The following is a 27,793-nucleotide window of genomic DNA, read 5'->3' on the forward strand; positions in this document are numbered from 1 at the left end:
AAGTTACCCATGTCTTGGGCACTAATGCACCCCCATACCATCACAGATGCTGGCTTTTGAACTTTGCGTCGATAACAGTCTGGATGGTTCGCTTCCCCTTTGGTCCGGATGACACGATGCCGAATATTTCCAAGAACAATTTGAAATGTGGACTCGTCAGACCACAGAACACTTTTCCACTTTGCATCAGTCCATCTTAGATGATCTCGGGCCCAGAGAAGCTGGCGGCGTTTCTGGATGTTGTTGATAAATGGCTTTCGCTTTGCATAGTAGAGCTTTAACTTGCACTTACAGATGTAGCGACCAACTGTATTTAGTGACAGTAGTTTTCTGAAGTGTTCCTGAGCCCATGTGGTGATATCCTTTAGAGAATGATGTCGGTTTTTGATACAGTGCCGTCTGAGGGATCGAAGGTCACGGTCATTCAATGTTAGTTTCCGGTCATGCCGCTTACGTGGAGTGATTTCTCCAGATTCTCTGAACCTTTTGATGATATTATGGACCGTAGATGTTGAAATCCCTAAATTTCTTGCAATTGCACTTTGAGAAACGTTGTTCTTTAACTGTTTGACTATTTGCTCACGCAGTTGTGGACAAAGAGGTGTACCTCGCCCCATCCTTTCTTGTGAAAGACTGAGCATTTTTTGGGAAGCTATTTTTATACCCAATCATGGCACCCACCTGTTCCCAATTAGCCTGCACACCTGTGGGATGTTCCAAATAAGTGTTTGATGAGCATTCCTCAACTTTATCAGTATTTATTGCCACCTTTCCCAACTTCTTTGTCACGTGTTGCTGGCATCAAATTCTAAAGTTAATGATTATTTGCAAAAAAAAAAACGTTTATCAGTTTGAACATCAAATATGTTGTCTGTGTAGCATATTCAACTGAATATGGGTTGAAAATGATTTGCAAATCATTGAATTCCGTTTATATTTACATCTAACACAATTTCCCAATTCATATGGAAACGGGGTTTGTATAAACAAACCCACAATAGTGAACGCAGACGCAAGTAGCTTAGTGTCGTATTCAGGGGACTGTTTTGTGTATGCGCGCATTGATCCAAGTTCATGTGTACAAATCGAGAAAGAAGGTCCGGGGGGTGAAAGTGAAAAGTAACTGCTGGTGTGTGAGTTGCAGGAGAAATAAAGAGCGTCGACAATAAGCAACATAGCAAGTTATTCTTCGGAGCTAACTAACACAAACTCGATACGGAAGTGCTAGAAAACTACAACATTGCTGACGGGGTGGAGGCACAGTCAAAGGTGGCTTGTCCTGGGGGAGGGCTTTGGCACGTAAATAAGATCGCCCACAAAACGGCGCATTCTGAAGAGACGGTAAGCAAATGGCTTGAAGATGGTCTGTAAAACAAAATCCATGCACCACCACACATGTTATGTAGAGTAGACCACAAGGAAGTGTTAGAGAAAAATCATAATATGACCCCTTTAAGGCAAAATCATAAGCAAACATTTAGGTTTTCCATATTGACATAATTATGTGTCTATGAAGTGTGTCAAATGAAACATGGATTAAGTGTTATAATACCTGCATGTGAATATGGCTGTATAGGCACAGCGAGCCATAACAGCAGGCATTCTAGAATGCACTCAAACTCGACTTCTGCAGCAAGTCAAGTTGCTCTGGTAATTGGATAAGAAGGTGATTTTGAATAAATAAACAGATAAAGGAGAGTCTGAGATTATTGCTCTGTTCACTGATTCATTTGAAGACATTGATTTTGGGAGAACAGGGCAAGTGGTGAAAGTTGAAATTAATTGGAAGCAGTAATAGGCCCACTAACATTGACCTAATTAATAGTGTGTGTACTTAATAAAGGTAACAATAGTTAAGTGGAGTCTTACTATATTCAACCTTTTGTGTCCAACTACCGTGGGACAATTGCCAACATAGTGCAATTGTAACACTTGTTTTTTATTTTTTTATTTTTTTTTATAAAATACTTATCTGTCTTAGTTAAAATACTTAAGCTTGACCTTACAAATAATTGATACAGTGTATCAATATTCTAAAATCAGTTTTTAAGTCCAGTCTTCCTCCTCAAACTCGTCAGAATTGGCAGATTGACTTCAAATAACATGTTCATAAAGAAAAGTGCAAAGTTCACAATCATAAAAAAAATTTAGTTTTTTTTTTTTTTTCAAATATGAAGAAATTTAAAAACTCTACTGAAAAAAGATGCTAATCCAGAAGGGTATCGTCTTTCGGCAGCCTGCCAGTTGTCTGCGACCACCAGAGAGGTGTTCCGCAAAATAAGGGCAGCATGGAGCAGTCGACGGTGTTCACTCCTGTTCACTGGTGTGGGAGGAGAAATACCACCTAGCTCCCACTTCAGTTTATGGCCGATGGAACCTGCAGAAGAAATTAGAGACATATACAGTAACACAGTTGTAAAAATTAAATGAATAAAAAGTGCAACATAGAGACATATTGTCAAAGCCATCTCCATTCACATGAAACTATAAAAACGTGTGCCAGGACAGACCTGTCCTACATTTTAAATTAAATGTTAGTACACTTAAGTAGGTAGACTTTGACACTCACTACCACTACACCCTCCGAATTAAGTAAAAAGGGGTAGAGCTTTGTAATCTTCCCTAGGAATTGGGACACCACTTACTACGTCACTTCATAGTTTACGTTCGGGCATATAAGCGACTACATAGTTACGTTTGCACATACATCCCACCTAGAGTTGTACTATATTATAATGTTTTGGTACCAAAATGTATATTGTATATGTCAATACTTTTTGATACTTTTCAAAATAAAGGGGACCACAAAAAATGTCATTATTGGCTTCATTTTAACAGAACATTTATAATACAATGTATGATTCTTGTTGCACCCAAAGAACAATTTCTAAAGTTTGTAATTAAATCAAAAGGCACATTAAACACATTGCGCTCAAACAACAGTTTACAATTATTTTGCATATTAGATAAAGCCTGCCACAATCTAGAATTAGGTTAGAATAGAATAGAAAGCTTTATTGACATTGCATTAAATGTTTCATGATGTATGGTTGTCAATATTGAGCTGTGCTTTAAGACATTCACTAATTAGTAAACACAGAAAACAAGGCTAAAAGAACACAGACAAGACAAATATCAAGTAAAACAAACATTGTTACAAATAAAACACAAATGAAAAAGTGAGAATTTGTTATGAAATTCAGTCAATTCACATGCATTATTTTAACAATATGTGGGCGGTTTGGACTGCTCTAATAATTTTCAACAAATCAACACGAAAAATCTGTGTTTCGGGTATTCACATTAGGCAGGATACCGACAGACTGTATCTCTGGCATTCCCCTGCAACTCCAATCAGTGAAAGGTCGTCGTGATTACTTATGCCACTGGAAGAAGCTGGAGCCAAGACGGTGAGAGTAAGAACTACGCACCCCTACACTCACCCAAATCTACTCCAAGCACAGGCCCATACCCCCCCCCCCCCTGCTCCCCACCCCCTTTACAAAGCCCTGTGGCGATGGGGAAAAGCGGTGGGTGCAGGTCATAGATGTGACTGGAAGCACTTAGCTCAACCCTACAAACAGGCTGCATGGGCATGATGGTCGCTAAGATATGGGACGGAACAGCATGTCTCTTCGGTAGCTCCCCATGCGACTGAGCAGCCCCGCTCTGCTCACCCCGTAGAGGGAAAGGCCTAGAAAAGGTGGCCCAAAAATAGCCTGTTCCTCCTCAACTCGGGTCATCCCTCTCTGCGGTCGAAACAAAAACAAGAAGAAGATACCCCTTACAATCGCAACGTGGAATGTCCAAGTAAAACACCCGTCCCCGCAGGAGAGCAGCAATGGTTGCCCACGAGTTGAGGAAATACAACGTGGAGATAGCAGCACTCAGCGGAACCCGCTTTCATGGAGAGGACTCTCTAACAGAAGTTGGAGAAGGTTACACCTTTTTCTGGAAAGGGCTCCCCCCAGACTCTTGCCGCCTACATGGGATAGGCTTTGCTGTGAAGATCAGTCTGCTTAAAAAGTTCCCAGGAACTCCAACAGACATCAGCAAAAGGCTGATACTTGGCGGATTCCCCTCACGAAAGGTTAACAAGCAACTCTCATCAGTACATACGCACCAACCCTAGATGCTATGAGGACATGAAAGACAGCTTCAACAGTACACTACACTGCTTCATCCAGAAGACACCACCTCGTGACAAACCTCTACTAATGGGCGACTTCAATGCTCGTGTGGGATGTGACTACAGGCTCTGGGAAGGCGTACTTGACAAACATTGCATCAGCAAGCTGAATGACAATGTTCTCAGACTACTAACACTCTGCTCAGAGCACCAACTTGTCGTTACCAATACCATCTTTCAGCAAAAAAACAAACTGAAGACCTCCTGGCAGCATTCAAGATCCAAACACTGGCATTTGATAGATTATATAATCACCAGACAAGCGGACCAGAGATAGTTCCAGATCACCAGGGCTATGAGAGGGGCAGAATGCTTGATAGACCACCGGTTGATTCTATCAAAAGTCAATCTAAAAACCTGCAGCACCGCAAACAGGCTTCCAGTAAGAAGCTTGACTGTGGTACCCTTAAATTCCTCCCAGCCATTCACCATCTTAGAAGCCGACTTGCAACCAAACTGTACAGCATCCCGGAAATCCCTACCATCGAGGACACAAACGCTACCTGGAACATACTGCGTTCTTCTATCGACCGTGCTGCTGAAGAATCAATGGGATTCACCAAGCAACGTCACCAAGACTGGTTTGACGAAAACACACCTGGCATTCACAAACTTCTAAAGGAAAAACGCAAGGCACACTCAGTTGCTCTAGCCAACCCTCAATCAGCAGCCCTCAGGAATAAATTGTCCACTATCAAAGCAGAAGCACAAAAAGCTCTACGGCAGATGCAGAACGATTGGTGGGTCAAGAAAGCGGAAGAAATTCGACCTTTTGCAGATGCCAACAACACACACAGCATCTATGACACAATCAAAAAGATCCATGGGCCCCAGAGCAGAAACATCGCACCAGTCAGGTCTGCAGATGGCACCACCCTCATAAAGGAACAATAACAAATTCTAGAACGTTGGGCAGAGCACTTCAGCACCGTACTAAACCACAGCAACCCCACAGACCCGACCATCCTGGATGAACTCCCCAGCTTCCCCTCTGTCCCTCAACTTAATGAAGTTCCTGAATTTCATGAAGTTCTGAAAGCAATCAATTGCTTTAAAAACAATAAAAGTGCAGGTTCAGACTCCATCCCAGCTGAAGTATTCAAGTGTGGAGGTTACCCCCTCACTCACTGGCTACATCAGCTCATCTCTGCCATCTGGACAACTCACAATGTCCCGCAAGACTGGAAAGACGCCACCATTATCACTATATATAAAAAGAAAAGTGATAAATCGTCTTGTGACAACAACAGAGGTGTCTCACTCCTTTCAGTTGCAGGCAAAATCCTGACAAGAATCATGTTCTCCCGCCTGGCTGTGCACATTTCGGAGAACATCTAGGTAGAAACCCAGTGTGGATTCCGTAAGGACTGTAGCACAACGGACATGATTTTTACCGCCAGGCAAATACAGGAGAAAGCCAGAGAACACAAACAAGACCTATACATGGCTTTTATCGATCTGTTGAAGGCTTTCGACACAGTAGACCGGAAGCTTCTCTGGGGCATACTAAGCCAGTTTTGAGTCCCATCCAAATTCCTCACAATTCTCCAAGAGCTTCATGATGGCGTGCAAGCCAGGGTTCTAATTGGTGTACAACTGTCCGACCCCTTCGATGTCAAGATTGGAGTTATTTTCAAAATATTAATTACCGCAGTTACCATCATTTCCCATATGCATCTGAAGAACACGGATGGAGCCGGCATTAGTTTCCGCCTGGATGGCAACCTATTTAACATCCGGGGCTTCCAGGCAACCACCAAGACTAAGACAGGTTTGTGAAATGCAGTATGCTGATGACTGCACACTGATTGCTCTCACCCTGGACTCCCTTCAGAATGCCCTCAATATGGTAGATGCCACCTACAGAGCTATCAGTCTTTAGATCAACATCAAAAAGACAAATTGTCCACCAGCAAAGCTCTGCAAATACTCAAACACCGGTCTTCTACATTGACAATACCCCTCTGGAAACGGTACCACACTTCAAAATACCTCAGCAGTATCATCTCTGACAGCTGTAATGTTGAAGCAGACATCCAAGCCCGCAATCCAATCCAATCCAATCCACTTTATTTATATAGCACATTTAAACAACAAAAATGTTTCCAAAGTGCTGCACAACAATATTAAAAACAATATTCAAATATTATCCTTAGCTCCACCAATGACTGAATAAAACAAAAAATAAATAAATATAAAAACAATATAAAAATAAAAATGACTAAAAACGATTTTAAAGGGTAAAACCAATTAAAACAGTAAATAGAAATCAAACTTTTTTTTAAAAAACACAGAGGACAATAGAGGACAGAGGACCACACAACTCACGTAGTGTTAAAAGCCAAAGAATAAAAGTGGGTCTTAAGACGAGACTTAAAACACTCCACTGTGGGAGCAGTTTGAACATGGAGGGGCAGAGTGTTCCAAAGCTTAGGGCTGACCACAGAGAAGGCCCTGTCTCCCCTGGATTTAAGTCTGGTCTTGGGCACCACGAGCTGGAGCTGGCTCTCGGACCTCAGAGCGTCAACCTTGCCTCCGCCGCATTTGGTCACCTAAGACCGTGGGTCTTTATCAATAAAAACCTGAAGACAGCAACCAAGGTAGCAGTATACCAGGCAATGTGTGTTTTTTTAAATTCATCATGCTTCGGTTGATGAATAAACGAAGAACTACACGGAGAAGAAGCCGCCATGTACGACTGTTTTCTCTTGTGAATTTTTTGAAGGTATGTAACGTTAATGTTTTCACATTTGCAAAATTTTATGTTTTAGTATTTTAGTATTATTGTTTAGTATTTTAGCCTAACGTTAGCTAGTCTGGCTAGCTGGCGAACATTACAAACTAACGTTCCAAACTAAAATGTAATGTATTATATAACTTATGCAGAAATGTTGCATTTTTCTCTGGCCCTACCTGAGCGAGTCAGCATCTAAAATGCCTCACTCTAAAGGGCTAGATTCATTCACTCAACTCCTCGTAATGCCCACTACATGCAAAGAGTCGGTGGGACACCACTACCTTCGCCGGAACGTGCAAAATGTAAGGATAGGGCTAAAAGGTAAGGTGAGGGGGTGTATTGGGATTGGTCCAAAGTATTTTCTCAATACTTTGCTGATGCACCTTTGGCAGAAATTACAGCCTCAAGTCTTTTTGAATACAATGCCACAAGCTTTGCATAGGGACAGTTTTGCCCATTCCTCTTTGCAGCATCTCCTGAAGCCATTTCTTTGATATTTTGGCTTTGTGCTTAGGGTCCTTGTCCTGCTGAAAGATAAACCGTCAACCCAGTCTGAGTTCAAGAGCGCTCCGGAGCAGGCTTTCATCAATGATGTCTCTGGATTCATCTTTGCTGCCTTTATCTTTCCCTCTATCCCAGGGCCATATTAAGAGAATATATATATATATATATATATATATATATATATATATATATATATATATATATATCTATATACATAAACTCCGTTTCCATGAGTTGGGAAATTGTGTTAGATGTAAATATAAACGGAATACAATGATTTGCAAATCATTTTCAACCCATATTCAGTTGAATATGCTACAAAGACAACATATTTGATGTTAAAACTGATAAACATTTTTTATTTTGCAAATAATCATTAACTTTAGAATTTGACGCCAGCAACACGTGACAAAGGAGTTGGGAAAGGTGGCAATAAATACTGATAAAGTTGAGGAATGCTCATCAAACACTTATTTGGAACATCCCACAAGTGTGCAGGCTAATTGGGAACAGGTTTGGGTATAAAAACAGCTTCCCAAAAAATGCTCAGTCTTTCACAAGAAAGGATGGGGCGAGGTACACCCCTTTGTTCACAACTGCGTGAGCAAATAGTCAAACAGTTTAAGAACAACGTTTCTCAAAGTGCAATTGCAAGAAATTTAGGGATTTCAACATCTACAGTCCATAATATCATCGAAAGGTTCAGAGAATCTGGAGAAATCCCTCCACGTAAGTGGCATGGCCGGAAACCAACATTGAATGACCGTGACCTTCGATCCCTCAGACGGCACTGTATCAAAAACCGACATCAATCTCTAAAGGATATCACCACATGGGCTCAGGAACACCTCATAAAACCACTGTCACTAAATACAGTTCGTCGCTACATCTGTAAGTGCAAGTTAAAGCTCGACTATGCAAAGCGAAAGCCATTTATCAACAACATCCAGAAACTCCGCCGGCTTCTCTGGGCCCGAGATCATCTAAGATGGACTCATGCAAAGTAGAAAAGTGTTCTGTGGTCTGACGAGTCCACATTTCAAATTGTTTTTCATCCGGACCAAAGGGGAAGTGAACCATCCAGACTGTTATCGACGCAACGTTCGAAAGCCAGCATCTGTGATGGTATGGGGGTGCTTTAGTGCCCAAGGCATGGGTAACTTACACATCTGTGAAGGCACCATTAATGCTGAAAGGTACATACAGGTTTTGGAACAACATATGCTGCCATCTAAGCGCCGTCTTTTTCATGGACGCCCCTGCTTATTTCAGCAAGACAATGCCAAGCCACATTCAGCACGTGTTACAACAGTGTGGCTTCGTAAAAAAAAGAATGCGGGTACTTTCCTGGCCTGCCTGCAGTCCAGACCTGTCTCCCATCGGAAATGTGTGGCGCATTATGAAGCGTAAAATACCACAGGGGAGACCCTGGACTGTTGAATGACTGAAGCTCTACATAAAACAAGAATGGGAAAGAATTCCACTTTCAGAGCTTCAACCATTAGTTTCCTCAGTTCCCAATCGTTTATTGAGTGTTGTTAAAAGGAAAGGCCATGTAATACAGTGGTGAACATGCCCTTTCCCAACTGCTTTGGCACATGTTGCAGCCATGAAATTCTAAGTTAATTATTATTTGCAAAAAAAAAATAAAGTTTATGAGTTTGAACATCAACTATCTTGTCTTTGTAGTGCATTCAATTGAATATGGGTTGAAAAGGATTTGCAAATCATTGTATTCCGTTTATATTTACATCTAACACAATTTCCCAACTCATATGGAAACGGGGTTTGTGTACATATATATATATATATATATATATATATATATATATATATATATATATATATATATATATGTACTGTATATGTATACATACATGTATATGGATATGTATTTATATATCCGGGACGGCGTGGCACGGTTGGGAGAGTGGCCATGACAGCAAACTGAGGGTTCCTGGTTCGATCCCCACCTTCTACCAACCACGTCACGTCCGTTGTGTCCTTGAGCAAGACACTTCACCCTTGCTCTTGATGGGTCGTGATTAGGGCCTTGCATGGCAGCTCCCACCATCAGTGTGTGAATGTGTGTGTGAATGGGTGAATGTGGAAATAGTGTCAAAGCGCTTTGAGGACCTTGAAGGTAGAAAAGCGCTATACAAGTATAACCCATATGGATATATGTATATGTATCTATATATATATATGTATATCTGTATGTGTATATATATATATATATATATATATATATATATATATATATATATGTGTGTGTACCGTATTTTTCGGACTATAAGTCGCAGTTTTTTTTCATAGTTTGGCCGGGGGTGCGACTTATACTCAGGAGCGACTTATGTGTGAAATTATTAACACATTACCGTAAAATATCAAATAATATTATTTAGCTCATTCATGTAAGAGACTAGACGTAAAAGATTTCATCGGATTTAGCAATTAGGAGTGACAGATTGTTTGGTAAACGTATAGCATGTTCTATATGTTATAGTTATTTGAATGACTCTTACCATAATATGTTACGTTAACATAGCAGGCACGTTCTCAGTTGGTTATTTATGCGTCATATAACGTATACTTATTCAGCCTGTTGTTCACTATTCTTTATTTATTTTAAATTGCCTTTCAAATGTCTATTCTTGGTGTTGGGTTTTATCAAATAAATTTCCCCCAAAAATGCGACTCGTATGTTTTTTTCCTTATTTATTATGCATTTTCGGCCGGTGCGACTTATACTCCGAAAAATACGGTAGGTATGTATATATATATATATATATATATATATATATATATATATAAATGTATATATATATATATATATATATATATATATAATATATATATATATATATATATATATATATATATATACAAAACCAATGAAGTTGGCACGTTGTGTAAATCGTAAATAAAAACAGAATACAATGATTTGCAAAAAGGCAGTATGGCGTAGTGGGTAGAGCGGCCGTGCCAGAAACCTGAGGGTTGCAGGTTCGCTCCCCGCCTCTTGAAATCCAAATCGCTGCCGTTGTATCCTTGGGCAGGACACTTCACTCTTGCCCCTGGTGCCGCTCACACTGGTGAATGGATGATGAATGAATGATAGGTGGTAGTCGGAGGGGCCGTAGGCGCAAACTGGCAGCCTCGCTTCCGTCAGTCTACCCCAGGGCAGCTGTGGCTACAAATGTAACTTACCACCACCAGGTGTGAATGAATGATGGGTTCCCACTTCTCTGTGAGTGCTTTGAGTATCTAATAATAGAAAAGCGCGATATAAAATCTAATCCATTATTCATTAAATCCTTTTCGACTAATATTCAATTGAATAGACTGCAAAGGCAAGATATTTAATGTTGGAACTGAGAAACTTTGCAAAACATTTGGCACAGGGGCATTTTTACCACTGTGTTACATGGCCTTTTCTTTTAACAACACTCAGTAAACGTTTGGGAACTGAGGAGACCAATTTGTTAAGCTTTTCAGGTGGAATTATTTCCCATTCTTGCTTGATGTACAGCTTAAGTTGTTCAACAGTCCGGGGTCTCCGTTGTGGTATTTTAGGCTTCATAATGCGCCACACACGTTCAATGGGAGACAGGTCTGGACTACAGGCAGGCCAGACTAGTACCCGCACTCTTTTTCTACAAAGCCATGTTGTTGTAACACGTGCAGAATGTGGCTTGGCATTGTCTTGCTGAAATAAGCAGGGGCGCCCATGAAAAATACGTTACTTGGATGGCAACATATGTTGCTCCAAAACCTGTATTTACCTTTCAGCATTAATGGTGCCTTCACAGATGTGTAAGTTACCCATGCCTTGGGCACTAATACACACCCATACCATCACAGATGCTGGCTTTTGAATTTTGTGCCTATAATAATCCGGATGGTTCTTTACCTCTTTGTTCCGGAGGACACGACGTCCACAGTTTCCAAAAACAATTTGAAATGTGAACTCGTCAGACCACAGAACACTTTTCCACTTTGCATCAGTCCATCTTAGATGAGCTCTGGCCCAGCGAAGCCGGCGGCGTTTCTGGGTGTTGTTGATAAATAGCTTTGGCTTTGCATAGTAGAGTTTTAACTTGCACTTACAGATGCAGCGACAAACTGTAGTTACTGACAGGGGTTTTCTGAAGTGTTCCTGAGCCCATGTGGTGATATCCTTTACACACTGATGTCACTTTTTGATGCTTAAGGTTTCGAAGGTCACGGGCATTCAATGTTTGTTTTCGGCCTTGCCGCTTACATGCAATGATTTCTCCAGATTCTCTGAACCTTTTGATGATATTACGGACCGTAGATGGTGAAATCCCTAAATTCCTTGCAATAGCTCGTTGAGAAATGTTGTTCTTAAGCTTCTTCGAAGTTTGCTCACGCATTTGTTCACAAAGTGGTGACCCTCGCCCCATCCTTGTTTGTGAATGACTGAGCATTTCATGGAAGCTGCTTTTCTACACAATCATGGCATCCACCTGTTACCAATTAGCCTGGGACTGTTGAACAACTTAAGCTGTACATCAAGCAAGAATGACAAATAATTCCACCTGAAAAGCTTCAAAAATTGGTTTCCTCAGTCCTCATGTAACACAGTGGTAAAAATGCCCCTGTGCCAACTTTTTTGCAATGTGTTGCTGCCATTAAATTATAAGTTAATGATTACTTGCAAAAAAAAAAAATGTTTTTCAGTTGGAACATTACATATCTTGTCTTTGCAATCTATTCAATTGAATATAAGTTGAAAAGGATTTGCAAATCATTGTATTCTGTTTTTATTTATGATTTACACAACGTGCCAACTTCACTAGATTTGGGTTTTGTAACTAAAATAGACACACTGGAAAAAAAATTACTATTTTGCATGTTTTGTGGTTTTAATGCTTCACTGATAGTGTTTAAACATCTGTTTTAATGGCTAAGCTTTTATTTATTTTTAATATGAATGGTAATGTAGCAATTTAAGGTTTATTTAAATGAAAAGTGTGTAAGAAATACAATCTATTAAAGGCCTACTGAAACCCACTACTACCGACCACGCAGTCTGATAGTTTATATATCAATGATGAAATCTTAACATTGCAACACATGCCAATACGGCCGGGTTAGCTTACTAAAGTGCAATTTTAAATTTCGCGCGACATATCCTGCTGAAAACGTCTCGGTATGATGACGTCAGCGCGTGACGTCGCGGATTGTAGAGGACATTTGGGGACAGCATGGTGGCCAGCTATTAAGTCGTCTGTTTCATCGCAAAATTCCACAGTATTCTGGACATCTGTGTTGGTGAATCTTTTGCAATTTGTTCAATGAACAATGGAGACAGCAAAGAAGAAAGCTGTAGGTGGGAAGCGGTGTATTGCGGCCGACTTCAGCAACACAAACACGGCCGGTGTTTCATTGTTTACATTGCCGAAAGATGACAGTCAATCTTTACCATTGGCCTGTGGAGAACTGGGACAACAGAGACTCTTACCAGGAGGACTTTGAGTTGGATACGCAGACACGGTACCTTGAGTACGCTTCCAAACATTTGATTGCTTGCCCGTACGTGCGTGCCGCTTTGTTCATGTCACGTACGTAACTTTGGGGAAATATATGTGCTGTATGAACTTTGGGGAGGTGAACGGTACTTTGGGCTGTGGGATTGAGTGTGTTGTGCAGGTGTTTGAGTTGTATTGGCGGGTTATATGGATGGGAGGGGGGAGTTGTTTGTTATGCGGCATTAATTTGTGGCATATTAAATATAAGCCTGGTTGTGTTGTGGCTAATAGAGTATATATATGTCTTGTGTTTATTTACTGTTTTAGTCATTTCCAGCTAAATATCAGGTCCCACCCGCCTCTCACAGCATCTTCCCTATCTGAATCGCTCCCACTGCCCTCTAGTCCTTCACTCTCACTTTCCTCATCCACAAATCTTTCATCCTCGCTCAAATTAATGGGGAAATCGTCGCTTTCTTGGTCTGAATCGCTCTCACTGCTGGTGGCCATGATTGTAAACAATGTGCAGATGTGAGGAGCTCCACAACCTGTGACGTCACGCTACTCGTCTGCTACTTCCGGAACAGGCAAGGCTTTTTTATCAGCGACCAAAAGTTGCGAACTTTATCGTCGATGTTCTCTACTAAATCCTTTCAGCAGAAATATGGCAATATCGCGAAATGATCAAGTATGACACATAGAATGGACCTGCTATCCCCGGTTAAATAAGAAAATCGCATTTCAGTAGGCCTTTAATAGTATTTATTATTTCTGAGGGGCGTTGTGTGTTCAGTGGTCCTTGAACGCAACATAAAAACATCTTTGTCTCTTTTCATGTAAGTAAAGAACGATCACTCTGAGAGACAGAGAGCACAGCTTGTAGCTTTAACTGAATATCTTAGTAGCTTTAGTAGCTCAGATAGCAATGTGTTAATATAAGTTTGGATGGATTGGGGTATGTTGTTTCTTAACAGGGAAAGACATTAATGTCTCTTTGTTTCCATGTTGGCATTTAAGCTGGCAAGCTGGCGCCAGACAATCGGTGAGTTTATCAAAGTGCAGTTATCAATCTCAGCTTTTCAATAATTTCAATTTAAAATGGTAATACTGACTGTCGGGAGTTATCATTATTACGTTTATCGTTGCATCCCTAATATGGATAAATCCCTAAATTAACCAACCGGGGTTGCAGTAGATCCGTTAAATAAAACAGAAGCTCACCATAAAGTCTTGAAAAATGTTATATTTCCAACATATTTGTTCCTCACTGTACAACGCAAGGTTCTTAAAGGCATGTCTGGTGAGTTCCATGTGGTAGAACCGTGAATGTATGTGTATTTAATTTGCAAACATCATCATTTAGTTTGACTTTTACCTGGTGAAGTGTCGACTCGACTCATGCACTTCCATCTCTGTGCTTTTAAATTCATTCAACTCTTTCCTTATGGCAGCCTTGAATGACACACACATCACACATCAATATCAATCAAGTGTCGATATCAAGGAAATAATTTTCAAGTGATGCAGAACCTTGTCCACAGCTGTTAGTCTCGTCCAGGGCTTATCGGCTCTCCTGTCATAGTCCTGAGCCTCTGCGACCTCCACGTAGTCACTAAACCGAATGAGGATCTTTGCTTCTCTCAGCTCCTCCACTGTGGGCCTTTGGCTGAGCTGGAGGTGGGAGATAGAGTGGAGAGTGAGCCATTAACATTAACGATCTTTGTGTCTTCAAATCAAGACACAGAGATTGAGATCTGGGCTCTGACTCTGTCACTATTTAGTCTTTACACTGCACGATAGAGATGGGACCAAATGTGCCGAGTAATGTGACCTCATGACGTGGTTCAGATTTGCCGAGAGATTAGACAACTCATAAACTGCCCGGGCTCCATTGAAAATATGGGCTTTTGAGACTTGTGGCCACTTCGGAATCTGGACAGAAAATAAAAATAGTTTTTAAAATGCCCCGAGAATTAAAGAAGGACAACAAACTGAATCCAAACGACAAACCTAATATCCATGTAATGACTATTAAATAACCATTTCTATCAATGATGTCATTAGAACTTTGGTAGCACATCCATCTTTTATTCCACGTGGGTTCGATTCTCGACAACGTCAGTTCTCAAATGTGTATATCACTGTAAACATTACATTTATTACGCCTTCACCACAGATTGATTCCCCGTAAGGGCGATGGACGGCAGCAGCCGGCCTCCGTAGCTCCCGCTCCTTCCCCTGTGTTGCAAGTTTTGTTGATTCTATGTAACTTGTTTATGTGTGCTATGGCTATGAGGTTGTTTCTCTTGGCCTTAGTCTGGACCACCTACCTGGAGCCCAGCCTTTGACTGAATATTTTTTTATTCTCCCCCTCCCCAACGTTTACCTGCTTCTCACCTTTTTTTGTAAGGGGCGCCGCAAGTTGGCAGACCCATCAGCAATCTTTTTTCAGTCCCCTTGTAGAATGGCAGACTTGCGCAAAGTTCTTTGGGTAATACTTTACCATATAAGGAGATATCTGCTGATGTTACTAATGGAAAAAACTTCACAAATGGGGCACATTGGAAATGGCTCGTTTGGAGTAAGTATTGAGGAAGGCAAGATTGTTTTAAAAATATCCCCGCCATGCTTTCATGGATTGATTTCAGATTTTCGGGACGTTTACTGAGTGTTGTTTAAGGGAAAGGCCATGTAACACAGTGGTAAAAAATGCCCCTGTGCCAACTTTTTTGCAATGTGTTGCTGCCATTAAATTCTAAGTCAATGATTATTCACACACAAAAAAAAGTTTCTCAGTTCGGACATTAAATATCTTGTCTTTGCAGTCCATTCAATTGAATATAAGTTGAAAAGGATTTGCAAATCATTGTATTCCTTTTTTATTTACAATTTACACACGCTTTTTGAATGGTTATTTATTTGGATTTTATGGGCGGAATAGTGGAGCTCCCATTGGCTCCGCCGTAAGCGGACTTTTATTTACATTTATTTAATATTTGAAATGCATTTAAAAAAAAATATCTGTCGTCATGACTTTCATAATGATTGCGATTAATAGGCAAAATTCCCCAAAGAAGTGCAGTTCCCCTTTAACTTTAACTTAATCTTCTTCATTAATTTTCTATACCGCTTATCTTCATTCTTCTTCTTTGTTATTTTCTTTATTTCTGTGAATATGTTTTCCTGTGTCTTTACATGGTGCCTACAATTTATATCATTGAGCTAAGTGTTCTGCTTCCTCGCCATCCAAGAAAAAGAAATGATGTCTCATATGAGCAGAATGGGTCTGCGAAATGACCCGCCTGTACACAAAACATGACATCACATGCCCTGCAGTGTGTTTACGGCTAGAATTCGCTGAGGTCTGGTGCATTTGTGTCAGATTTAAGGATTTTGTGCAAAAAAGATTCAACAAATATGGCAAGTAATTGTGACAATTGTCTCTGTTCGATGACATACAGGTTGAATGAACGCTACCCGAGCATCCAGACTGCAGTGGTATAAGATGCATATTGGATTTATGACCAAATGCAAAAAAAGCTTTGGGGTATATTGGAAAAAAATAATATAACTGTTCACACTAACATGACAAAAATCCGATACATAAATACCTTTTTGGACAAATGTCTCTTGATCTCCCTCTTCTCCTCTTGTTCATCTGTATCATTCCGTGCTAAGGGACAAGGAAAAGACTGATCTCACTTTTTTGTTATTTTTGTCTTTTGCATTCTGTTTTTAGCATACAAAGTTACGTACGTTTCAGGATGTTCCTCTGTTCCAGTTCCTCTGCAGATGGACGTTGACTCAGCCGCCTGGAAAAAAGTACATTTGTATCCGAGTTCCACGGAAGACAGGGTTTTTCATAGTTCACCTGACTCACAATAAGGTGATTTAACCACCTTAACTTCTCCATCCACCCATTTTTTTTTATACAACTTGTCTTCATTAGGGTCACTAGTGAGCTGGAACCTTTTCCAGTTGACTTTGGGTGAAAGGCAGGAATCACCCTTGGTGCATGTAGACTAACAACTGTTCACACTTACATTCTCACTCATGGACAATTTGGAGTGTACAGTTAATCTGACAGTCAATTTTACACTGGCCAAACATATTTATTATACTTGTTAAATAAAACCTCTGCCTTGTTTTTAATGAATACTTAGCCTTACTACGCTACTGTATTTTAATGTTGGTCATTATTGTGGTACTTGGAGAGCCACGTTTTTTCTGAGGTGGTACTTGCTGATAAAAGTTGGAGAACCACTGATTAACTACATTTGGATCCCAACGTCTCCGCTGACCTACTTGCTAAGATAATTACCGTATTTTCCGGACTTTAAGGCGCACTTAAAAATAAAAATAAATTCTCAAAACGCGACAGTGCTTCTTATGTACGAAATAATTCTGGTTTTGCTTACCGACCTCGAAGCTATTTTATTTGGTACATGGTGAAATGATAAGTGTCACCAGTAGATGGCAGTCACACATAAGAGATACGTGTAGACTGCAATATGACTCAAGTAAACAACACCAACATGTTATATGTTCCATTGAAAATATAGAACATTACACACGGCGCACAAAAATCTTATCAAAATGTTTTAGTACGACTTTAGGAAGCTACGAAGCCGCACCGCTTGATGGATTGTACTGTGCTTCAACATACGAGTATTATTATGGTGTGTGTATAAGGTAAGACATATCTGACGTTTTGTTTCGCAACATTATGCAAAAGCAACTTTTGTTACCTTCTGATCTGTATTTTGGATCTGCATAAGTCCTGAAAATTTGCGCGCAGCCGATTTGTTGCCGTAGTTGATAAGCTTTTCTTTTTCTCTATCTTCTTGTTATGGGACATTCATCCTCCGCTGTTGCCATTTCTTAATATAAAGTAGTGAAAAGTTCTTACTTATATCTATCAGTAAACTCGCCATGAAAGCGCTAAAACATACCGGTATAGTGAGTTTACATTATTCACCCAAGGAACTTAAGTTATTAGAGAGTTCCGGTCGGACGGTTTTTCACGGGACACATTTCCGGTGTTGTTGTTGTTTCCGGATGAGAAGATGCTGCACCGTTATTGATTTAAGTAAAGTCTGAATGTCATTAAAACGGTTAGATCCATCTTTTGACACTACACCGCTACAACAAAGATTACAGAGAAAAGACGCTGCCGAAGGTGAGCCACGTAAATAAGACCGCCCACCAAACGGCGTATCCTGAAGCGACTGTCAGAAAGCGGCTTGAAGATGATCTGTAAAACATAATCTATGCAACATTTTGACCAAAGAACCACCATTACATGTTATGTAGACCACAAGGAAGTGTTTTCCATTTAGAAAAAATTCAATAAAAGAATATGGCTCCTTTTAATGCGCATTATATATGAAAGAAGATCGAAAATAGACCACTCATCGGCAGTGCGCCTTATGGTCCGGAAAATACTGTATATTGTAGCATCTATTAATTAATTAAATAGATTTTTGGGCCAGTTATTATCAAACTGTCGAACTCTTTCTTCCAAGCAAGCACACACACACACACACACGCACACACACACACATTCATACACATACACACACACACACACGCACACACACACTTATAACCTGATGTCAAGCCCCTCTAACTTCTAGGCTTTGCAAAAATGACTATTCATAACTCTTTGTATGACAAATAACATCAGGCTGGCTATAATAACAAGTGAAACAAAGATTCATCTACAGATTATTATTCACATCAGCCAGGAAAAGGACGCTGTTATAGTTATAGAACTTTTTCATGGATTTTAATTTACATTCACAAGTCTACGCTCAATAATGTTCACATGAACTAAAGGGATTACTGTATACTTTTTTTTATCATTGTTGATAGCGTCCCCACCTGGTGAGTTTGGTCGCAGTTTGCTGTCGGAACTCAAGCCTCTCCTGATGCGACTGCAGCGGTAGAATGTTCTTCTCTTCCAGCTCTCTTTTCGATGGACGATTACTCAGTTTTATTGCAAGAGAGTCTTTTCGTAACACCTTCAGGGCCAGTGTGCCTACATTGAAAATACAATTCATGGGAAATCTACATTTATGGATCACAGAGATGAGTTTCTATGCCAGAGGTCGTCAACGACAGTTGCCCATGCTGGGACACTGTGTCGGCCAGATGCAATCTTTAAGAATTATACAAACCACGTTTCCGTATGAGTTGGGAAATTGTGTTAGATGTAAATATAAACGGAATACAATGATTTGCAAATCATTTTCAACCCATATTCAGTTGAATATGCTACAAAGACAACATATTTGATGTTCAAACTGATGAACAATTTTTTTTTTGCAAATAATCATTAACTTTAGAATTTGATGCCAGCAACACGTGACACAGAATCTGGAGAAATCACTCCACGTAAGCGGCATGGCCGGAAACCAACATTGAATGACCGTGACCTTCGATCCCTCAGACCGCACAGTATCAAAAACCGACATCAATCTCTAAAGGATATCTCCACATGGGCTCAGGAACACTTCAGAAAACCACTGTCACTAAATACAGTTCGTCGCTACATCTGGAAGTGCAAGTTAAAGCTCGACTATGCAAAGCGAAAGCCATTTATCAACAACATCCAGAAACGCCGCCGGCTTCTCTGGGCCCGAGATCATCTAAGATGGACTCATGCAAAGTGGAAAAGTGTTCTGTGGTCTGACGAGTCCACATTTCAAATTGTTTTTGGAAATATTTGACATTGTGTCATCCGGACCAAAAGGGAAGCGAACCATCCAGACTGTTATCGACGCAAAGTTCAAAAGCCAGCATCTGTGATGGTATGGGGGTGCATTAGTGCCCAAGGCATGGGTAACTTACACATCTGTGAAGGCACCATTAATGCTGAAAGGTACATACAGGTTTTGGAACAACATATGCTGCCATCTAAGCGCCGTCTTTTTCATGAACGCCCCTGCTTATTTCAGCAAGACAATGCCAAGCCACATTCAGCACGTGCTACAACAGCGTGGCTTCGTAAAAAAAAGAGTGCGGGTACTTTTCTGGCCCGCCTGCAGTCCAGACCTGTCTCCCATCGAGAATGTGTGGCGCATTATGAAGCGTAAAATACGACAGCGGAGACCCCGGACTTCTTGAACGACTGAAGCTCTACATAAAACAAGAATGGGAAAGAATTCCACTTTCAAAGCTTCAACAATTCCTCAGTTCCCAATCGTTTATTGAGTGTTGTTAAAAGAAAAGGTGATGTAACACAGTGGTGAACATGCCCTTTCCCAACTACTTTGGCACGTGTTAAAGCCATGAAATTCTAAGTTAATTATTATTTGCAAAAAAAGTTTATGAGTTTGAACATCAAATATCTTGTCTTTGTAGTGCATTCAATTGAATATGGGTTGAAAATGATTTGCAAATCATCCGTTTATATTTACATCACACACACAATTTCCCAACTCATATGGAAACGGGGTTTGTATATATGTAATATATTATTATTTTAAATATACAGTACAAATGTGTTGTCTTTATTTTCATGACTATTTACATTGTAGATTGTCACTGAAGGCATCATCACAACTATGAATGAACACATGTGGAGTTATGTACTTAACAAAAAAAGGTGAAATAACTGAAAACATGTTTTATATTCTAGTTTCTTCAAAATAGCAACCCTTTGCTCCGTCTACGGCTTTGCAAACTCTTAGCATTCTTTCGATGAGGTGTGCTTGAAGCTCATCGACAGAATGCCAAGAGTGTGCAAAGCAGTAATCAAGCAGGTTAGTGTTGCCTGTATTGTAGTCACTAAAGTCTTTTACAAATCCAGAACCAACGCACCAGTCAATAATTAAGGGTTTCATTTGTAAAGGTTTAAAATAAGCCTAAAAGTAGCATCTATAACTTGTTACACCAATGTTATAATTCATAAAATCCCATTTTGTGAGCGAATATGCATAACTGCATGCACTTTTGAGCTGTTGTATGCACATTGTGTGCAATAGATGTAGTGCCAGGACTCAATCTGGATTCTTAACTATGCTGGGCAAGAGCATACATGTCTTTACAATGCACCAATGTATACAAAACCCAAAACCAGTGAAGTTGGCACGTTGTGTAAATTGTAAATAAAAACAGAATAGCATTGTTATCATGGACGGCCCTAGCTTATTTCGGCAAGACAATGCCAAGCCACGTGTTGCATCAACGTGGCTTCATAGTAAAAGAGTGCGGGTACTAGACTGGCCTGCCTGTAGTCCAGACCTGTCTCCCATTGAAAAAGTGTGGCGCAATTTGAAGCCTAAAATACGACAACAGAGACTGTTGAACAACTTAAGCTGTACATCAAGCAAGAATGGGAAATCATTTCACCTGAAAAGCTTCAAAAATTGGTCGACTCAGTTCCCAAACGTTTACTGAGTGTTGTTAAAAGGAAAGGCCATGTAACACAGTGGTAAAAATTCCCCTGTGCAAACTTTCTTGCAATGTGTTGCTGCCATTAAATTTTAAGTTAATGATTATTTGCAAAAAAAAAAAAAAAAAATCTCAGTTCAAACATTAAGTATCTTGTCTTTGCAGTCTATTCAATTGAATATAAGTTGAAAAGGATTTGCAAATTATTGTATTCTGTTTTTATTTACGAATGTGCCAACTTCACTGATTTTGGGTTCTGTAGGTAAAACATTTTTGTCTTGTTTAACTAAGAGTGTGTGTGTGTTTAGCAGGGAGCAGGTATAGACACCTTACAAACATAAGAGAAACACTTACTTATAAATAAAGTTTCATCATCATCATCATCGTCGTCTTCGTCCTCATCCTTCTCGTCGTCCACCTCTTCGTTCTCCTCTTCAAAGTCTTCTTCGTCGTCCTCGTACATAACAGGTAGATCCTCGCAATCTGCTTCATTCGGAAGATTCTCTTTGTTGTCGCAATCGATCATCAGTGTGGGAACAGCACGCAATACAGAACTGCAGTTGGGGGGGAAGAGCAGATTAAAAGAGTTGAACTGTAAGAAACGGTACATTGTTGTTTGTCTGGTGCAGGGGTCAGATACGGCCCGCCAGCGTCCAAAATCCAGCTCGAGGGTAGTCCCGAAAAAAATTATTATTATTTTATTTTTTCTAAATTATAATTTTTTTAAATCTATCCCAGAGGTCCCCAAACTACGACCCGCAGAACAGATGCGGCCTGTCAATGTCCAAAATCCGGCCTGCGGGTAGTCCCGATTAAAAAAAAAAAAAAAAAAAAAAAAAAAAAAAAGGTTTCACAATTTTTTTTCTAAATTAGAATTTCTTTAATCTATCCAAGTGGTCTCCAAACTACGGCCCATGGGTAGTCTCAAGTAAAAAATATAAAGTTTTTTAAATTTTTATTATTATTTTTTTTTTTATCCATCCCAGGCATCTCCAGACCACTGCCCACGAGCTAGATACGGCCCGGCAACATCCAAAATCCGGCCGCGGGTAGTGCCGAGTAAAAAAAAAAAAAAAAAGTTGTATTTTATTTTTTAATTATAATTTTTGTATCTATCCCAGGGGTCTCCAAACCACGGCCAGCGGTCCAGATACGGCCCGCCAACGACCAAAATCCGGCCCGCAGGTAGTGCCAAGTAAAAAAAAAGTAATAATTTTTTTAATCTAATCCATTTTCTACCGCTTGTTACTCTCGGGGTCTCCTAGCCGCTTATGCAAATCATATTGTCTAAAAATGCATTTTTCCATCGATAACGTGATATCATCACGCTTGCGCCGCAGTGTCGGCAAGTGTTTCAGTCAATTAGTGCAAAAGGACAAAAAATGGCGAAATCGTTAGGGAAACGTAAAATAGATTCTGAGTGTAGAGTTTTTTAAACAAGAGCAGCACGGTGGAAGAGGGGTTAGTGCGTCTGCCTCACAATACGAAGGTCCTGGGTTCAATCCTGCGCTCGGGATCTTTCTGTATGGAGTTTGCATGTTCTACCTGTGACTGCGTGGGTTCCCTCCGGGTACTCCGGCTTCCTCCCACCTCCAAAGACATGCACCTGGGGATAGACTGATAGGCAACACTAAATTGGCCCTAGTGTGTGAATGTGAGTGTGAATGTTGTCTGTCTATCTGTGTTGGCCCTGCGATGAGGTGGCGACTTGTCCAGGGTGTATCCCGCCTTCTGCCCGATGGTAGCTGAGATAAGCGCGACCCCGAAAGGGATAAGCAGTACAAAATGGATGGATGGAAGAAGTTTTTAAACATCAGTGGACTTATGACTTTTTTCAGTGTAAGGAAAAGACAGTTTGTCTACTCTGCAATGAGACATATATATATATATATATATATATATATATATATATATATATATATATATATATATATATATATATATAAAAATACACAGTATATATATATATATATATATATATATATACACACACACACACATATATATATATATATAAAAAAATACACAGTATATATATATATATATATATATATATATATATATATATATATATATATATATATATATATATATATATCTCAGTGACGTGCGGTGAGGTTGATGGCTGGTGAGGCACTGACTTCATCACAGTCAGATTTACAAACATATGAACCCTAAAGAGTATCTTATTCACCATTTGATTGGCAGCAGTTAACGGGTTATGTTTAAAAGCTCATACCAGCATTCTTCCCTGCTTGGCACTCAGCATCAAGGGTTGGAATTGGGGGTTAAATCACCAAAAATGATTCCCGGGCACGGCGCCGCTGCTGCCCACTGCTCCCCTCACCTCCCAGGGGGTGAACAAGGGGATGGGTCAAATGCAGAGGACAAATTTCACCACACCTAGTGTGTGTGTGACAATCATTGGTACTTTAACTTAACTTTAACTTTACACATACAAACTGTAGCACACAAAAAAGCACATTTAATAAAAAAACGTTATTATGGTCTTACCTTTACTTATAAATGCGGCGCTGTTGTGCTCCCTGACGGGAGTGTTATATCAACTAAAGCCCTCACTTCAACTTTCCACGTGCAAGATTGAATCTATTTTAAAAAGTGTAACCGAGGGTTTATAAATGTCGCCTATACTGTATGAAACTACAAAATAACAAACACGGAGGCTCCAGTTTACGCGAGGACCACTTTATTTACCTTCTTTCAAAAACTTCCGCTCCACTCCAACGTGTCAAAATTCCGCTCTTAGCGCCTTCAAAATAAGAGCTCAAGGCATATACTGTATAACAGCGCATAACAGGAACTTAACATCACAAAGAGGAAAGCCCATGAAAATAGGTTACAAAAGTTATTTAATAAGAAGCCAAAAAGTGCAAAAACAATAATGTTCGTGTTGGAGGAGTTGTGAATTAGATACACCTGCAGTCTGGAGGTGTACCTAATGTTGTGGCCCAGCAGTCATTCGCAACTCCTCCAACACGAACATTGTTGTTTTTGCACTTTTTGGCTTCTTATGAAATAACTTTTTTAAATAGATTCAATCTTGCACATGGAAAGTTTAAGTGTGGGCTTTAGTTGATATAACACTCCCGTTAGGGGTTGCCGTGCATTCTACGGCGGGGGTGCAGGAGGCGAGCCTCAGCCAGTGCGTCTTTTGCAGCCGTTTTATGATCGCTCAGCACAAGAAATACTTTACACACATACAGTTGTTGACAAAATACACTGTACATTATATACCTCAGCTAACTAAACTATGGAAATGTATAACATAGTTCATATAGCAATACAGTCTCACTGCACAGCAGACCAGCAGTTAGCCGAGTCCGTCTATGTTGAGGCACTGAGTGACGTGCCTCAACTGGCTGCTGTTCACCGCACCGTCTCTTCTCAGTATTTGAACGGCAAATGTGAAAATTCAGCAATTTTGAATAAAAATAATCTAAAACTGGTGAAGTTAAATGGAAAATAACTTTATAGTATAATCACTGGATACATTTAACAATTTAATATATATATTTTTCTTTTTAAATTTTTTTTCTTTCCATGATGGGGCCTCACCTGCCTCTAGTGACTGCACGTCACTGATATATATATATATATATATATACACACACACACACACACACACACACACACACACACACACACACACACATACATACATACATACATACATACATACATACATACATACATACATATGTCTTAATAAGGTTATCCAAAAAATAGTGCTCGATACAGTAGTAGAGCGCAATATATGTATGTGTGGGAAAAAAATCACAAGACTACTTCATCTCTACAGGCCTGTTTCATGAGGGGTTCCCTCAATCATCAGGAGATAAAATCTCCTGATGATTGAGGGAACCATCACATATTACATTACATATTTACACAACGTGCCATCATCACTGGTTTTGTGTTTTGTATTTCTGCATCCAAGTATACGTGATGTTGAAGTTAGTAGCAGAAAGTTACTAGCAGAAATGTAACTTAGGCGTATCGAAGACAATGTATTTGAAGATAAATGGTAAACTTGGGTTTCTTGCTTTGTTGATAAAGGTATTCCTCCTCAGTATGTGAAATCCATCCTCAATAAAGTTCCTTGAATCTTGGAATAAAACGATAATAGGTTATGAAGCAAACCTCTTGTTAGAGAGGGTCTTTTAAATTTTACATTTCATAGATTGCTTGTTTCACAGGTCTTTCAAACCAGCGATCTTTCATATCTGAGATTTGGACATCAATGCTTTCAAAGGAATGTGCCTTCTTTTTAGGAGAACTAATCAAACAACCCTAAAACAAAACCAAGGCACAAGATAGGGGAGCAGTTCCTTTGGGCGTCAATTCAGCCGTTAATTTGCATCTAAAATAAAAAGTAAGAATTATTGGACAGGAAGAAGCAGTGGTTTGAAAGAGACATAAAATAAGCCATTTATATATAAAAATAAATAAATAGGGATTCTACGGAGAACTGAGGCGCTTGCCGCCATTACAAAAATTGTTTACACTTTTGTTATTTATGTGAAGCTATTTTTATACTTGTTTAACCCTTAGCGTATATTGGGGATTTTTGGTCCTTTCAGGCTGATTGTTGTGTTACTCCATATGAAATATATTTTTTCCTAAGAGGGTTAATTGTTCATGTTCAATTTATTGTATTTTTATTTCTAATTTTTTAATATATCAATGTATACAGTTTTAGTCCAGTTTAATACAACCAGGATGAAAAGGTCCTCCGGGAGTTAAGTATTCATCGATCCATCTTCTTCCGCTTATCCGAGGTCGGGTCAAGGGGAAACACCCTAAGCAGAGAAGCCTAGACTTCCCTCTCCACAGCCGATTGGGCCAGCTTCTCCTGGGGGATCTTGAGGCGTTCCCAGGCCAGCTGGGAGACATAGTTCCCCCAACGAGTCCTGGGTCTTCCCTGTGGCTTCCTACTGGTCAGACGTGCCTTAAACACCTCCTCAGGGAGGAGTTCGGGGCACAGCCTGACCAGATGCCCGAACCACTTCATCTGGCTCCTCTCGATGTGGAGGACCAGTGGCTTTACTCTGAGCTCCTCTGAAATGATAGAGCTACTCACCCTATCTCTAAGGGAGAGTCCCGTCATCCGATGGAGGAAACTCATTTCGGCCGCTTTTACCCGTGAGCTTGTCCTTTCTATCACAACCCAAAGCTCATGACCATAGGTTAGGATAGGAACATAGATCGACCGGTAAATTGAGAGCTTTGCCCTCCGGCTCAGCTCCTTTTTCACCACAACGGATTGATACAGGGTCTGCATCACTGCAGACACCGCACAGATCCGCCTGTGGATCTCACGATCCACTCTTCACTCACTCGTGGGCAAGACTCCGAGGTATTTGAAGTCCTCCACTTGTGGTAAGATCTCCTCCCTAAACCGTAGAAGACACTCTACCCTTTTACGAGGGAGAACCATGGACTTGGACTTGAAAGTGCTGATTCTTATCCCAGTCGCTTCACACCCGGCTGAAAACTGATCCAGCGAGAGCTGAAGATCCTGGCCAGATGAAGCCATCTACATCATCTACAAAAATCAGAGACCTAATCCTGCAGCCACCAAACACTGACTGCGCCTAGAAATTCAGGTTCTGTTATAAACAGAACCTGTGACAAAGGGCAGCCCTGGCATAGTCCAACTCTCACTGGAAACAGATCCAAATTTGACATACCACTAGATGAAGCCCGCGTTTCAAGTTTGAGAATCACTGGCCTAATTGATTTGCTGTTGCTATGTTATTTTTTTACAAGTGCCAGACCAACATACGCTCTCACTTTCTGGGTGAATCCTCACCTCTCAAACCTCTGCATGGTCAGGGCAAGGGTCTTGTTGAGTTCTTCGATAATTCTGCTGGGCGGGTGGATAGGAAGTGTCCCATAGTGAAGGGAGTGCCCACCCACAGGAACATGGCTGGAAGGGGCAGAGCACTTCTGGAAGGCGAGTACAGAGGGTTCCATGCTCCCTGCAGGTACGGAGATCATGAGCTTCTTTGGAGGTAGAGGAGGAGATAACTTCACCGACATGCACGGCAACTTTACCGGGGTGCCATCTGTAAATTATAGGATATAAGCATCTTATAAACAGAACCAAAAACAGTGAAGTAATCCATTAAGAGTTTGCACGGACAACTATACCTGTGTTGTGATTAGTTATCCTGGTGAAAGGTTTGGGTGGTAGTGCAGGTGGTTGCTTGTGTAACATAGGAGATCTTTGGAGTGATGATTCAACATCATCCCCTGGATATAAAGAAGGCTTCTTTGTTGGAAAAGCCTGGTTTAAATTCTGGGTGTGGTCCTGCTGAGTTGTACCCTCACTGGTAATCTCAAAATCTTGAGAGCCTGTGAAGAAATCCCAGGAATTACACAAACACCTCAGTGGTGTTTGTGATTCGCACATTCGCCGTTCAGCAGGAAATATTACGGTTTGAATGT

At 40.3% G+C, this 27,793-nt stretch overlaps 1 protein-coding gene across 2 annotated transcripts in view; it reads right to left on the minus strand.

Moving 5' to 3' along the window:
• Positions 1 to 1,030: 1,030 nt before the first annotated feature.
• Positions 1,031 to 27,793, minus strand: part of phactr1 (phosphatase and actin regulator 1) — a 46,639-nt gene continuing 19,876 nt past the window's right edge. For both annotated transcript variants that reach the window (XM_061975603.2, XM_061975602.2), the window contains exons 5-13: positions 27,497 to 27,700; positions 27,156 to 27,411; positions 21,677 to 21,876; positions 18,809 to 18,965; positions 16,682 to 16,737; positions 16,537 to 16,598; positions 14,456 to 14,596; positions 14,301 to 14,377; positions 1,031 to 2,377 (exon numbers count right to left, since the gene is read on the minus strand). In XM_061975603.2, the coding sequence (XP_061831587.2) occupies positions 2,362 to 2,377; positions 14,301 to 14,377; positions 14,456 to 14,596; positions 16,537 to 16,598; positions 16,682 to 16,737; positions 18,809 to 18,965; positions 21,677 to 21,876; positions 27,156 to 27,411; positions 27,497 to 27,700 (1,169 nt within the window). In that variant the 3' untranslated portion in view covers positions 1,031 to 2,361. The remainder of the gene's footprint in view (positions 2,378 to 14,300; positions 14,378 to 14,455; positions 14,597 to 16,536; positions 16,599 to 16,681; positions 16,738 to 18,808; positions 18,966 to 21,676; positions 21,877 to 27,155; positions 27,412 to 27,496; positions 27,701 to 27,793) is intronic.

The sequence above is a fragment of the Nerophis lumbriciformis genome, linkage group LG14 (assembly GCF_033978685.3).
Source record: "Nerophis lumbriciformis linkage group LG14, RoL_Nlum_v2.1, whole genome shotgun sequence".
Taxonomy (NCBI): domain Eukaryota; kingdom Metazoa; phylum Chordata; class Actinopteri; order Syngnathiformes; family Syngnathidae; genus Nerophis; species Nerophis lumbriciformis.